The following is a 15,794-nucleotide window of genomic DNA, read 5'->3' as shown; positions in this document are numbered from 1 at the left end:
CAACGGGCTCCACATCCCTCACAGGTGGCCCGGAGGAACGGCAGCAGAGGTGGGCTCCTTTCCAACTCCTGGCAGGCAGTCGGCAGCTTCTGCCTGCCGGTGATGGAGGAAGGGGGCGGAGAGAGGAGCCCTCACCCGGCCAACTGAGAGTAGCGCTGGGGTGGGAGCATAGAGAAGCTCTGGGCCGGTGGGCCCATAGGAGCACGAGGGCAGGTCCGCAGAGGAGCCAAGGGCCTCAGCGTAAGTGAAGTGGAGCGCTGGGCGGGCCATGAGGCCCCTGCTGAGCATGGGCCCAGTTCCATTATAAACCCGGTACTGGCCGGGCCGGGCTGGGGGAGGAGCGCCGCAGCAGGTCCAGGGCTGGGGGAGAAGCTAATGTAGTGCCAATCTTTAAAAAAGGGAAGAAGGAGGATCCTGGGAACTACAGGCCAGTCAGCCTCACCTCAGTCCCTGGAAAAATCATGGAGCAGGTCCTCAAAGAATCAATCCTGAAGCACTTGCATGAGAGGAAAGTGATCAGGAACAGCCAGCATGGATTCACCAAGGGAAGGTCATGCCTGACTAATCTAATCGTCTTTTATGATGAGATTACTGGTTCTGTGGATGAAGGGAAAGCAGTGGATGTATTGTTTCTTGACTTTAGCAAAGCTTTTGACACGGTCTCCCACAGTATTCTTGTCAGCAAGTTAAGGAAGTATGGGCTGGATGAATGCACTATAAGGTGGGTAGAAAGCTGGCTAGATTGTCGGGCTCAACGGGTAGTGATCAATGGCTCCATGTCTAGTTGGCAGCCGGTATCAAGTGGAGTGCCCCAAGGGTCGGTCCTGAGGCCGGTTTTGTTCAATATCTTCATAAATGATCTGGAGGTTGGTGTGGATTGCACTCTCAGCAAATTTGCGGATGATACTAAACTGGGAGGAGTGGTAGATACGCTGGAGGGGAGGGATAGGAAAAACTTTTTCACTAAGAGGGTGGTGAAACACTGGAATGCGTTACCTAGGGAGGTGGTAGAATCTCCTTCCTTAGAGGTTTTTAAGGTCAGGCTTGACAAAGCCCTGGCTGGGATGATTTAACTGGGAATTGGTCCTGCTTCGAGCAGGGGGTTGGACTAGATGACCTTCTGGGGTCCCTTCCAACCCTGATATTCTATGATTCTATGATTCTATGAAGCATCTCTCCCCGTTGCAGCCCTGAGCGCCTGTGCGGCGCTTAATGGGCTGCTGCGTGGCCACGCAGTTTAGAGGGAATTTAGTGGCGGGAATAATCTGAAATTTAATCCTTTTGATATCAATACCATTGGTCATCCTCAGTGCCCTCAGAACACACTTATAGAGAAAGAGAGAACATCGGACAAAAACAGTTCTCATAAAATTTTGCTTGTTTTTTAAAGGGGCACTGTTAAGCAACACAGGCTCAAACTCTAGGTTTGGTTTAAAAAATAAATGGGGATGGAGAGGAATTGTTTTACAAAAAATTATGATTAACAGAAAACAATCAGTGTGGGGTTGCTTAGGTTTTTTCCAGCCTAGCAGGAAATGTTCCCCTGCAGTGCTTGGGTTTCAAACACAACAACATTGTGCTCAGGAATGAGAACCAAAAAGTGCAATTGACTACATAATAATGTGAAATTGACCAATTTGATTTCATTTTCCCTAGCTGAGTGAAATTCAGAAAGTAGGTAAACAGAACAAATGGAGATAAGTACATTGGATTTTATACATTTTTGGAGTTTCATTTTTGTCATGTTGATAGTAGAGTTACAGATTTTTTAATTTTTTAATTTTAACAGTCTCTATCTAGTAGACTTCTGACAGCTATGCAGTTAAACTTTGTACTAAGCTTTAAATCATGTTGTATACTGCATGATAAAGACATGATTTTGGGTTTGATATCCTTAGTTTTTAATTCAGAATTGCTGTAGCTTTTCAGTAATATTATTTTGGTCAAAAACATATTAGTTGTTACAAAGAAAACCTGTACAAATGAGTTTAATATGAAATTTCCTTTCAGAGTCTAACTATTCTTTCGGACCTCTATAGCTAAAGAACCATAGTAATGAAAAATGAGACTCAACACGTTTTAGGGTTGCCAACCCTCCAGGATTGTTTTGGAGTCTCCAGAAATCGAAGATTAGTCTTTAATTAAAGATTATGTCATATGATGAAACCTTCAAGAACACATCCAAGCAAAATTGGCAAACCTAATTTTCATACTATTTTACAAAATATTATTAATATAGAATATTGTTAATTACAAAAGTATTATTCTTATTTGTCATAGCATAATTTAGATCCAAATGCCGCCTTTTGTTTGTAGGGATAGGACAGGATGCTGAAAGGGCAGGAAGAGGGTGAGACTTGAAGCCCAACTTGCTGAAGATGTAGTCTAGAGCTCCATTCTAGAGACAGTTGTTCTCTTTGGTGAACCTCCTGTCAGGTGTGAGGAAAATCTTAATTCTAATATACTTTTTCATGTACAAACATGTTTTAGACTGTATTACCCATATAACTATATAAAGAGTACATCTTCAACTAGCTGAGGTCAGAGCTGATGTTTGGCATTTGAGTGTGATAGTGAGAAATTGGAAGTGTACATTGTAAGTAGTGCTATTGCGGAACTGAAAGTGAATTTGCAGTGGAACTATGGACTTGAGTGTGATATTTGGCTAAAGATATGTGAGCTAATACTGCTGTGGATCTTAATGTTGGCGTAACTAGTTATTTTCTCTTATTTTTAGTGATTATCTTGCTGGGAAATGCACTTGAAAAATCTTAATTCTAAATTGAGGATTATTTTACTGGGTATATAGTACTAAGGAAGAAATCTTTACACTGTAGACTTGTGTGAAAGACCTCCTGTCCATTTTCAGGCCGTCTTCTTCCTCAGGGCTCAGATTCCCTGAGTTTATTAAACAGAACAGAATATTTCTAAGTAGTCCAATTTTCCATTTAGGTTCCAAATCTTTACTATTTATTTATTTATTTGACTGATGATTATGCTGTCACTGCCTTGTAAGATGGACAGATGACATAAATGCTACAAGATATTGGGAGCTTAAAAATAATTTATTTGTAGACAAACATGTTTCTTTACATCAGCTACAACGCTTTTGATTATTAACAGTACAAGAATTTTAAAAATCCAATTTACTTGTTACTATGGAAGCTATTTATTTAAATAAAAAACAACATATTCCACTTAGGCTTCTTTGTGCTACAATGTTTGGTTTTGAACATATCAGGGGCACGGTTGTTTGTTTAAAAATAAAATTGGTTATATTGATACTGGACTTTCATTTTTAAAAGATAGAAGCATTTGTATAGGTCAGTGGTTCTCAAACTTTAGCAAGCCGAGGATCCCCATTTTGATTTAAACATTTTTGGGGATCCCCAAATTCCCCACTCAGCTCCAGGTCCCGCACCCACTCCATCCCTTCCCCAAAGCCCCACCCCACCCCACCCCTGCTCCACCCTTGCCGCTCCTCTTCCCCACCCCTTTCTGCCCCCTTCCCCAAGGATGCCCTATCTCCGCTCCTCCTCCTCTCTCCCAGCGCCTCCTGCACGCTGCTGAACAGCTGTTCCCTGGCGTGCAGGAGGCACTGGGATGGAGGTGGAGGAGTTGAGCGAGGTGGAGAAGTTGATCAGCGGGTCTCGTGGATCCCCTGGAGTACCCTCGCAGACCCCCAGGGGTCCACAGACCCCAGTTTGAGAAACGCTAGTATAAGTCTTAGGTTTTCTGAAAGATTGTTCCTACAAAATATGAATTTGGGGCTAAATTTGAACTGACTACATCTCTTGCCCACAATGGTCAGGACATATAATTCATCTCCCTAATCATAACAGTAACACAGAAATAATCCATAGTCAACTCAAAGGTGTCTTGCTCCATGCCTTCAAAGTCAGTAGACTGAAGTTCTGGTGAACAGTAAGAGGAAGTACGTTCAGCAACTGGAGATGTTCCACTTAAGCATACCATGTCTAGTCCTAAAGAGTGTAATTTCTAGCATTGAAAATTTGACATTTTTTTATAGTGAGAAGTTTTTTCCTCAAAACTAGTGCAAGAAGTAGAATCTGTGGATTTTTAGTTGTGCAAATAGTAACACTATATAACTCTTTTATTTATATATGTAGAATAAATCACTTAACTGTGCAGTTGAAAGATAAACAAAATGAACTACAAAATCTGAATGAGGCCTTGAGATGCTTTCAAGAAGAGAAGGAAGTTGCACATAAAAAGTTGCAGCTGTTCAGGTAAGAATTCCTAAAAGGCAATGTGTTAGATCTTTCTTCTGTGAAAAAATGTATAGTACAATCAGTTAACAGGATTTGTCAACAGAATTATAGAATGACAAGGAAAATAGGGCAAATGAAAAAAGTTTGGAAACATTTCAATGTTTGTTTTTCAGAACATAGTAAAATAATATTGTGTTAACAAATACAATTTGGTCATTTTCCAATTGTATTATTGACAATTTTGTCATTAATCTCAATAGAATAAATGATCAACAGAGTTAAAGTTCTTGTGATACAGTAGAACATGGAATGCAGCTGCAGTACTGTATTTCTTATAGCTGGTTGCAAAGAAAGACTTTTAGCTGGTACACAAATATATATAATCTGAAAACTTTTCCTTTATATTCTAAAGCCATGAAAAAGAATCACAGAATATCCATTTGTCCAATCAAAAATTGTCTTCAATTTTACATAAATGAGGGAGGGAGAAATATTTTGATGTGTTGTGAAGACTGTGTTAAATGTTTAAACATCTTCAATATATTGAATAATTGTAACATAAAATACGACGGAAGGGAAAGTTATTAGTAGTTTTTCTTGGTAAAGCCACAATTTGAAAATATCTTCCCAGACGTTTTTATTTGCTTTTTAAAGAAATGATTGATCTTGTAAATATTTTTCTCTTTTTTGCAGAAAAAGATTGGAGAACCATCGGTTAACTCTAAACAAGACTCTTTCATTACTTCTCTTTATTAGAAGAGAGCTAGTCAGTATTAAAGAAGTTGTATCTAATAAGCTAGACAACTGGACTGTACTGAAAGAAGAGATTTTTCTACAAATAAAAACTATAAGTAAAGCCGCATCAACAGGTAAATCATCAACTTGCAATAATATGTGAGTAGTATACATCTTGATAGTACTCATCAGCATATATTCTTTGACAGGTTTCCATGCCCTGTTTATGGTTTATGTCCTGCACTCTGTTTTTGGTCGTGTACACGTTTGGCACCGTCCGCCATTTTGAATTTTTTTTATTATTCTTTTATTTTTGGATGGGAAATGTTGTGTGCTTGTGTTTTGACATGCTTGGCTGGGTTTTGTGAGAGAATTTTAAAGAAAAAGAATTTTAAAAAAAATAAAGATTGGTGAGGTTTATGAAGGAGAGAGGGTATTTTTGCGAGCAGTGGTTTTAAAATTGGGAACCTAGACACTACGGGCATGTCCTTTTACAAGACACCTGGAGACACCAAGAAGCCCAAATTGTTTTTGGGTGCCCCTGATTGTGTTCAGAAGGATGACCCATTTACACTTATTTTGCTAAAGAAACAGTGCTGACGTTGAACCCCATGTTTCAGCCTGAAACTGAACCGAAGAAACAGGAAGAATTTATGGGGTCATCGCCAGTTGTAAAAGAGGAAAAGAATTGCATGCAAAAAAAAAAATTTAAAACCACAGCTCACAAAAATACACGGTTTTATACACATGGTCAGATGCTCATTGGCTAGAGTTTTATTCAAATAATCCACTCCGCAATAGCCTGTTTCTGGAAGGAGGTGGTGGCTCTTGTTTTAAAATCTTGGTATGATAGGATTGGTTCGAAAGAATGCATTCTATGACATAGCTGTAGAACAGCTTCTGATTGCTTCAGCATAGTTTCCTCCCAAGGCTCTCCGCCCAGAACAGCTATCATTTCACTACCGGCAGTCCTTGGGGTAGGATGCTTCACTCTGTATGTGTTCAGTGACACAGACTCTCTTGTTGCTTTATTCTTTCTTTTTTCTCTAAAGTCCTTTCTTCTTTTCCCCGTGCTTATTTTTTCCTCTCTCTCTATTTTTGATAACCTTTTTACTCTCCTTCAAACTGTTTTCTTTAAAACCCTCTCTCCTTAATAAACCTAACCAAAAATCTTTCTTTTCTTTAATAACTAACCTCTACCCTTTAAAAACCTCTCTCCTTACTAAACCTAACCAAACAATCTTTATTTTTTGAACTCCTTTTCTTTAAGTTCTCTCACAAAGCCCAGCCAAGCATGTCAAAACACAGGCACACAACATTTCCCATCCAAAAATAAGAAAATGATTTTAAAAAATTTCAAAATGGCGGATGGCGTCAAATGTGTGCATGTCCAAAAACAGAAATGGAAGGCGGGACATAAACCCTAAAGGGGCATGGAAACCTGTAAAAGAATACATGGTGATGAGTACTTTTGAGCTGTATAGTACTTTTTCGGTAAGATATTTCAATTTTTGGATTATGAGTATAAAACTGTAAACGAAAATTGCAGAAGATAGGCAACTGGGATGGCCCATGGGATATGTGATGTGATAGACTTTCAGTTGTGGATCTTAATGTGGCCCAGGCAGAAGTGTCTGAAATATATGTTGGCTCTTTGTGGTCTATGTGAAAGGAGTTGAACTAAGTCCGGTTACTAATGGGACAGATGTCTGCATCATCACCATTGCCACACTCCCCACTATTGCAGCTGGCACTCTTGTCCATAATTTAGCAAGGCCAAAGTTGAATGGAAGCTGAATTTAACTACAAAACCCTAAAGGTAATAAACCAAGTATTTTGAGTGTTACAAGCAAAATTTGACCTGATTTTTACAGAACAGGGTAGTGGGGGCAGTTTGCATTACTTGTACTTTCTGTAAGGTCCTCAAACAAGCCCTAAATTCACCTATATGTTTTAAATAAAAATAGAATTATAGAACTCAAAACCTGCTATATGAATATAAAATGTGTAAACAGTGTAGTAAGTCTGATAATAGCAAGTATAAGAAGTATTTAGTAGTTTGTCTTGAAAATGTCAAATATGTTATAGGAAATTATATTTAAAACATACTGTCCTCACTTCATATAGCATTTTCAATTAATCTAAAGCTTGAGTAGGGAATAAACAAATATGTTGTAACATACATTTTTGTAATTCACAAAAAGCAACTTATACCTCCTGGATCTGACATGCTACATTTTTCTAGCTGTATTTACCATAATTTGTTCTACAAATTTTGGTCTTCAAAGCATGGACTTCAATGTAATTAATAAAGTAGCTGTCCTGCTAAATGTACAGATATTGCTGAATGTGGCTTTCTGGGCCTACCTTTTTGAGTAGTTGGTAAAGAAATGTTTGTAATCTTTTGCCACAGGGCAGAAGTGCAAAATTAGGGACACTTTTAACCTTTCCTTGAAGACACACACACACGTGCGATGAAATTATTTTTGATTTTTGGAGTGTGAATTGTTATCTGAGTACTAGATACCACAGAGTCAAGATTTTAAAAAATAACTAAAATACACCTCATTGTGAACATGTGCATGTACTGTCATTTGAGCTGTGCTTTGCTGTTCAGATATTTTGTAATTCATAACATATTTTGAATTCGTTCTGATTTCAATCTTTCAGCTCTCACTTTGAAAAATTAAGTTACATAATTCAACTGGCAACTGAGATAAACGATACTTAACAAAGGAAACTACTTTTGATGCCAGTGCTTTTTAAACATGAAACTTTATTTACCAATTCCAAAAATAAAATACAAATGAACAATTAAGATAGAGTAGTAATGTTGGCATCAAAGTAAACTCCAAACCAAATACATTTACGGGTATAGCTCTCTTATTTTGTTGAGTGGTAGGACCTTAGTAACCACAGTAGAATAAGTAAGAATGATACTAGGGAAAACACCTACTCATAAGGCAAGATACCCCTGGTTTTTTAATATCCTGCAGAATTCTACTTATTTGAATAGCTACAGGCATCTTCCTAATCCTTCATTCAACCAAATGGAAGTTAGATTGGTCAAAATGAAAATATGGGATATTTTCTTGTACCTTCTTTTCCTCTCATAATGTGTCTAATCATAAAATAGTCTTAAAGCCATTATAGAATACTACTTAAAAGAAAACTGTTTTGTTCTGACAGTTCGCACATGGGCAGTGAAAATTTTCTGTGATAATTTTTGATGCGTGTTGACTTTTCTGAACCTGCTGTGGTCATCCATAGAATGGAAAAATTACATCATTTGTGCCACTCCAGTAGTGGAATTCTTGTCAGAAGCCATTTAAAATCCTAAATGTTATTAACAATTAGTGAAGAATGTAACTGTTTAACATTTAAATATTTTGTTTTAATATTAAACAATCAGGTTCTGCTTCTGATGATTAAAAGCATTCTTTCCTGTCACAGACAATATTACTTTGCAGCAAGATAGTAGCTACCAGCAGGAAGTTTAAGATTTTAATTAAAATCTTCATTTTCAAATACATTTAGCTGTTTATTATAAGGAATGCTTCTTGCAATTTCCAAACAGTGCACAAAGCAAGATGGGGGCAATCTGGCTTCATTTTCAATTATGAAGCCGATTATATCATAACTTCACACAGCATGTAAAATACTTGGCATTTAAGAAAAGGCTTCTCAAGATGGAACAGAGAGTTGCTAAAAGATATTCTAATAGCACATTTAATTGTGAAATGTTTGGCTATTCTTTGCTGAAAATTATAGGATCAACTATTCAATCATTAAGGGCAGATTGAAGCACAGGCAATATGTGTGCTTTAGCCTAAGATCCTAATATTTGAAGATATTTTAATTTGCCATATCTCTCTGTCTTCCTATGGTGTCATACTCATATAACTCATTCAAGATGGTTAGTTTTAGAGACTCATAGAAGTGCAGGACTGGAAAGGACCTTGAAGTCATCTCATCTATCGCTCCTCAGTTAGTCTATTATTTTTTGTCACGGTCCAAGTTTCTTTGTCAAGATGTACTCAAGGTCCAGACTCCAGAGAAACATTTTCACACCGTAATAACAATAATGATAATAATAAGTATATAAAAAGATTTTGCAGTCTGTTCAAAAGCATCTGGTGGTCCAGATTTGGCCTATGGTCAGCCTATTGTCTACTCCTGTATCATGCCCCCCCACTATAATTGTGAGATCCTACTCTTATTTATATTACATACAAATATAATAAATATTAAAAGAACGTTAGAGTTGCAAAGTCAAACACTCGAAAGTTAAGAAATGCCAGATTAAGGTTGTCCATTACTTCAGTTGCAATTGAATCAGACACTAAGTATCTCAAGTTGGGCAACCAGAAAATGAGGAACATGCAGTTAGTGGCTACCTGTGAAAAATTTGGTTTCAGTGACTTAACTAGCATCACATAGGAACTCTGTAGCAGAGGGAAGAATAGAATCCAATTCTCCAGGATAGCGTTCAACTGCCTTAACCACAAGACCATCGTTTTTCTTCCAACCCTTCTCTGCCTCAATCACTATACACATTCCAGCTTCTGCAACAAATGAGGCAGAGGATCTACAGACAAAAGCCTCATTCATGACACACCCCTGAACACAGTTCATAATGTGCACTGAATGAGGCAGGGGTATGATCATATAATTAAAGGCTGTTTCATAATGCATACATGCCGGAGGGCCAAATTAAGGTTCCATGAGGCAGTATTAATTCTGGCATTTTCTACTTTTTGAGTGCCTGACTTTGCAACCTTAACATTCTTTTAACATAGGGGGGGTTTTTTGTATGTAATTTCTTAAATTTTGAAAAAAGTAAACCGAAAAGACACAAATTCCATCATGTGGAATTATGATGGCCCCCACATGGATCATCAGCAGAGTTGGGACTTTTAGAACCATGGCACAGACCTCTACCACTATATCCAGTGGAGCAACTGTAGCAATATTAGCCTTTTGTCCTCTGTTTGGGCCAGCCACTGATGGGGGATGAGACATACTATTTTACTGCTATTTGCTAGACACCAGAAGGATGTTTGAACTCAGGAATCCTGAATTAACTTCCAGGTTCTGCAAGGCAGCATGTGCTTAGATCTTTCTACCTCTGACCCTAGAATGCAACCCTTACTCCCACAACCTGTTGTCTTCTGTCTGTTCTCCCTGTTTCTATCCCACTCTGCTCCTGTCCTTCCCTAGACTTGTCCCATTTCCCCATTATCCCTGTATTTGTCCCTGTAACATTTCCTTTCCTACATCTTTCCCCTTATTGTTAGCTAGAAGGAGGGATCACTGACAGCACAGGAGAGAGAGCCCCTCTGCTTTTGGTGTCCAGTGCTACATATTCCCCAGCAGCATGGAGGAGCAGTTGCAAGAAGTCCTGCTGGGCCCCAGGCTGAGCATGTTTGTTGTTGGTGGTACAGAGCTCTGTGAGAGTGGAGTATACTCAGCACAAATGTTCAGATAGTTTTGCTGCTAGACTCTAAGAAACCTCTAGTTAGTGCATGTAAACAGTGATTTTCAGAGCTTATAATTTGGATAAATTTTGGTGGATTTTCACTGGAACAGCAAAAGGCACCTTTCTGACCAGAATTCCTCTTGCCAAATTTCAAGTCCACATTTCCCAACAAATGCACAGGATGCGAATCAGAGCATTCTCACCATGCTCTGGGCCCATGCTTTTGCAGTAAGCTGAAGAAGAGATCTGTGACACCACCTCAGAAGATTGTCTGCCTAGGAGTTAAGATAGATTACAAGGAGAGTCAGAAACTTCCTGCTTCAGGAAATGTTCAGTAGTATCCAAATGCTGATCTCTGCAGTGTCATCTGAACAGGATATCCTCTGTCTGAGTTTACCTGCATTTCCTAGGTCTACTAGTCTCTTGCATTAGATCATTCTCTGGACAAAACTGCATGTGAGAACTTCGAGATTTCTTCAGCGTTTTACCATAGTAAATGCATGGAAAAGTAAATATAATGATTTGAGTAGTGCATTCCCTTCACAACTTAGATCCTTGTGTCTTTTCCCAGTTTTGACCACCTGGAAATCACAACACATAGAGCACATAATCAAGGACAGAGTAGCTACAAAGTGCTCATTTTGCCAGAACCTGAGAACTGGTCTTCTAGGATCACTTAAGAGCTTGTCCTGTTATAGTGAGAAAGTATTGCAAATACAACATATATAAACCAACAGGTTGTGACAAAATTCTCATGTCTAAACACAGAAGCAATACAAAGTCTTTCCTATGAAGAACATCATTTTAGAGTCCTTTAAGGGTATTTCCAGATGAGCAGAGTAGTTCCTGAAGCAGCAAGCTTTCCAGTTCAAATAAAGAAGCTAGGCTACCATGAAGTGGACTTACTTGAATTCAGTAATGTAAAACCAAGGTGTTTGTTCATAAAGGAAGCAGACCAGAGATCAGTGGAAATAGACTCACTAGTTTCCAAATGGCCAAATCTGGAGGTTTTTTCCTGTGCAACCATTAGGAAGAGTATTTCAGAAGATCAAAAAGGAGAAGGCATCAGTACTACTGGCCACCTCGAATAAGGCTGTGGTTCTTGACCTAGTAGAACTTTTCCAGAGACCACTGTCTTTTCAGCAAACAGACTCTGCTCTCCCAGAAATGAAAAAAGTTTTATGTACTCACCATAGTTTGTCTCATGTCTCTGAGGTGTTAGAATACTTACTGTAATGAAAGCAGGATTTTCTTTGAGTTCCATTAAAGCACATCTAGTTGCCATCACAGCATTCCATTCTCTGATACAAGGCTTCTCCATATTCACTCACCCTGCAACATCGAGATTTATAAAGGGTCTGTCAAACCTCTTCCTAAATGTTAGACATCTTACTCCTATCTGGGACTTGAATGTGGCTGTCAATGCTTTGATTAAGCCACCCTTTGAACTATTAATAACCTGTTCACCTCTGAACCACTCCATGAAGATCACATTCATAGTGGCTCTTACCTGTGCCTGAAGGAATGGAACTGGGCGCTTTCATGGCTGACCCTCCAAGACTGACTTTTTCAAAGATAAAGTTTCTCTTCAACCACATCAATGTTTTTACCCAAGATTACTTTGAATTTTGATATCAATCAGTTTATCTCCTTTTCTCGCCCAAGCTTCATGAACCAGAAACCCACTTTCTAAATGAAACCCACTTAGAGCCTGTTATACAGCTGTTAATGTATCCTGCCTCCCTAAGGTCATTGCTCATTCTACAAGACTGTACTCCACATCTGTGGCCTTGCTAAAGGCTGTGTCTGTTATGGAAACATGAAGGGCTACTACATGGTCTCTGATTCACACTTTCTTGAAACACTATGCCTTGGTTGATGCTACCTGGGCAGATGTTGCCTTTGGCTCTGCAGTCCTACGGACAGCCTGAGTCTGATTTCTGAATCCCCCACCTCCTTCAGGGGGTACTGTTAGGGAGTCACCTCAAGTGGAGCACACACAGGGACACTACTCAAAAAAAAAAGAGGTTACTTGTATAGTAATTGGATTTCTTCGAGATGTGTGTCTCTATGCGTGCTCTGCTACCTGCCCTTCTCCTCTCTGCTTCAGTCTCATCTTCTTGGGACTTTGTAGTAGAGAAGGAACTGAGGGTGGTTTGCCCTCAGAGCCCTATATGTTCTTGGTATGGGGCATGAGGATATGTAGGGCACATGTGCAAGATGAACAGGCACTGCTGACAAAAATTTCCAATTGAAAGTGAATGAGGTACTCATAGAGATATGCATTTTGAGGAAGTCCAGTTACTGTACAAGGTAAATAATGTCTCCTTACCTGAATCTAATAGCTTGTCCATCTGGTTGGCTCATCCTAACTCAGATGGGATATTCTTCTGAAATAATAGGTATTCTTCATGCATCCCATAAGTCTTTTCCCTCATTCAGCCAACACAGAAATGAAGACTGAATTCTCACACTCATGTTGGGACAAAGAGATTAATCCCCAGGAAGTCAGACATTCCAACTCTCTTGGTTTTTCTATGGTGTAGCATAGACTTGTGCCTAAGACCTCCCACTGTCACATCACATATTTTCAGCATTAAACAGCATTATAAATGTAAAGTTATCTAGGTCTCTTATAGATCACCAGAAGATATCTACATTTTTTTTAGCATGGTATGCCTTTCCAAACCAAGTTTGGCCTACCTTTCCTAGTTGGGGCCTAACCACATGCTACCAGCTTTCACAGCCCATGTGTTTGAAACAATGACATCTACCTCCTTGTATTTCTTTTCTATCAGCACATGTACAATTACATGGCAAAGAGGTCTCTGATATCTCTGCTCTAAAAGGACCATGATCCTTACTTCATTTTACAAGAGGAAAAGGACATGCTCCTTTACTTTGGAGTCATTCATAACCAAGGCTGATCTCATCTAGCAAATATATTTATGTTATATTATTATTATTATTATACCATTATTATGGTATCTGAGGACCTTACTATCTTTAATGCATTTATCCTCACAACTTCCCTGTGTAATAGGGAAGTGCAATTAACCCTATTTTAAAGATGGGTAACTGAGGCACAAAGATACTATGGGCCATATTTTAAAGGTATTTAAGTACCTGAAGATGGAGCTAGGCATCTAGTAGACTTTTCAAAAGTGTGTCAGCACCTAACTTGCATTGATTTCGATGGTAGTTAGACATCTAGGTGCTTTTGAAAATTCCACCAGGCACCTATCTGGATCTTTAGCTGCTTAAATACTTTTACAAATCTGGTCCTAAGTGACTTGCCCAAGGATACCCAGGAAGCCTGTGGCAGAGGACAGAATTGAACCTAGGTCTCCCAAGACCTAGACTAGCACCCCTACCACATAATTCACCTTTCTAACATAATAGGAAATCATTTTCCCATCATTGTGTCCAAATCCTGAACACCGAAAAGAAAAAAATGTGGCACACGTTGGATGTGAGAACAGCATTAAAAAAAAAAAGCTTGATGGGATTGACCTGTTCAGAAAACACCATCTTGGTTAATTCCCTTTTACCCAAGATGGTTCTGCCTGATTGCATCCAAATGCTTCATAGCAAGGCACATCAACCACTGCTTCATTGAAGCATATTCAGCTGTAGGTAAACCCATCCCAAAAAAGATCAGAGCCCACTCATCCTGTATCGGGTCCTGAATCAAAAGGGTGACCTGAGAAAATCTGCAGGTTTACCACCAGGTCATCCTTCAACACTATAGGCCTGACCTTCAATTTTCCACCTTTGGAAGGAACCATCCTTTGGAAGGAAGATGCGCTCCAAGTAGTTCCAAAAGTACTATTTTCATGGAAGAAGTCTTATCCTTTGCCTTATTATCTGTCCTATTGATCCTTATTGCTCACTATGTTCATACTTAGCTCTGAGTGGGCAAGTTCAGGATCCAGAATGAAAATTGGTTTCTTGAACACTACATTTCTGGGACGGACTTCTCCCTCAGCCCATGCCACCTGAATTTCGCTGGGTATTTCTAAAATAATCACTACTGGGGATGAAGCAGATAGTTACGAGAAGTTATGTAAGTGGTTGCTTTAGGTATTTTTCATAAATGTAACTGTTTCAATAAGCTATGGAAGTATTCTTGTGGTGGAAGGGGTGTGGCCAAGCCCTGTTGCTGATGAATAAATTTGAACTGCCTTTGAAATTTGCTTAGAAAGAGATGTAACCCAAACAGTCACAGAAATAAAATGATCAGGTAAAATTTTTCTCACTGGGTTAATTATTGAATTTTCAAAGGTCTCTCAATAGCTTCTTAGTCACTTGAAAATGTATGTGTGGTTTTGTTAGACTGTTTAACTTTGGAGAAAAGGGAATTACCTACCCGTAGTTCTTGTTCTCGGAAGGTAATAATTATTATAATAGATCACCACTCACCCACTTTATCTTCTGAATTAGGATACTTTTTAATGTTCTGCACTATAATAGGAACTAGCAGTTGAGGCAGTTATGCCTATTATGCTGTTATGCCTCAGAAGTGAGTGTAGGCATGCATCACGCACTGAGGTGTATATTCACTCAGAACACTGAGCTCGGAATGTTCTGACCCCAGTTACGTGCAGGGAGCAGGCACCAAGGGGTGAGTACTGTAAGCATCTGAAGACAAGTATTTACAAGCAAGTTGCTTTCTTTTACTATTAACTTTTGCTAGAATAATAGATTTAAATGTTTATGTATTGCCTTTTGAACCACGAACCAATCTTTTAACAATACTGAAGACTGAGTGTAGTGCATGGTACTAAGGGTTCCACTCTTCTTGTTTATTTCCTGCCTTATTTCACACTCAGTTGTTTGTGACATTGCAGTTGATTGATTGCTATTAAAATTATTATGATGTCACAAACCGAGGACATTAAGAACTCTAGAAACAGGCTCTGTATTTTCTCCCCTTTTTTATTCCTATGAAAATAAAGAGTCTATGTAGTCATATGTTTGCATAATTTATGGTATTTAAAAGTATCCACATTTCTTTTCTGAAGTACTGTTCGTTTTATTAATTTGTAATATTCTTAAATATGTATGCTTCCTTTCTTGAAACAAAAGGATGCTTCAGTAACGGTTCAGGTGTCCAGCTATAACATTTCAGTTTTGTTTTATTGTCCTGTAGCACGATGTAAGAATTACTCATGAGACACTGTCTTTCCATTCAATTATTATTCCAGTTGAAGTGACCTGGAAGACATTTATATATTTACAGAAGTAGCCTACCTGTTTTCTTGTTAGTAATTTTCATTCCCAGACCCTTTGTATTAATTAAATGACAAGAAAATAATATCTAGAATGATTTATTTTTAAGGTTAATG

General features: G+C 38.6%; 1 protein-coding gene across 3 annotated transcripts in view; it reads left to right on the top strand.

Moving 5' to 3' along the window:
- Window positions 1–15,794, top strand: part of LEKR1 (leucine, glutamate and lysine rich 1) — a 185,215-nt gene that overhangs the window by 92,995 nt on the left and 76,426 nt on the right. For all 3 annotated transcript variants that reach the window (XM_073359602.1, XM_073359604.2, XM_073359601.2), the window contains 2 exons: window positions 4,131–4,250; window positions 4,926–5,101. In XM_073359602.1, coding sequence (XP_073215703.1) covers window positions 4,131–4,250; window positions 4,926–5,101 — 296 coding nt within the window. The remainder of the gene's footprint in view (window positions 1–4,130; window positions 4,251–4,925; window positions 5,102–15,794) is intronic.

The sequence above is a fragment of the Lepidochelys kempii genome, chromosome 9, assembly GCF_965140285.1.
Source record: "Lepidochelys kempii isolate rLepKem1 chromosome 9, rLepKem1.hap1, whole genome shotgun sequence".
Classification (NCBI taxonomy): Eukaryota; Metazoa; Chordata; order Testudines; family Cheloniidae; genus Lepidochelys; species Lepidochelys kempii.
Note: the sequence above shows the minus strand (reverse complement) of the source record. Positions and strands in the feature narration are given on the sequence as shown.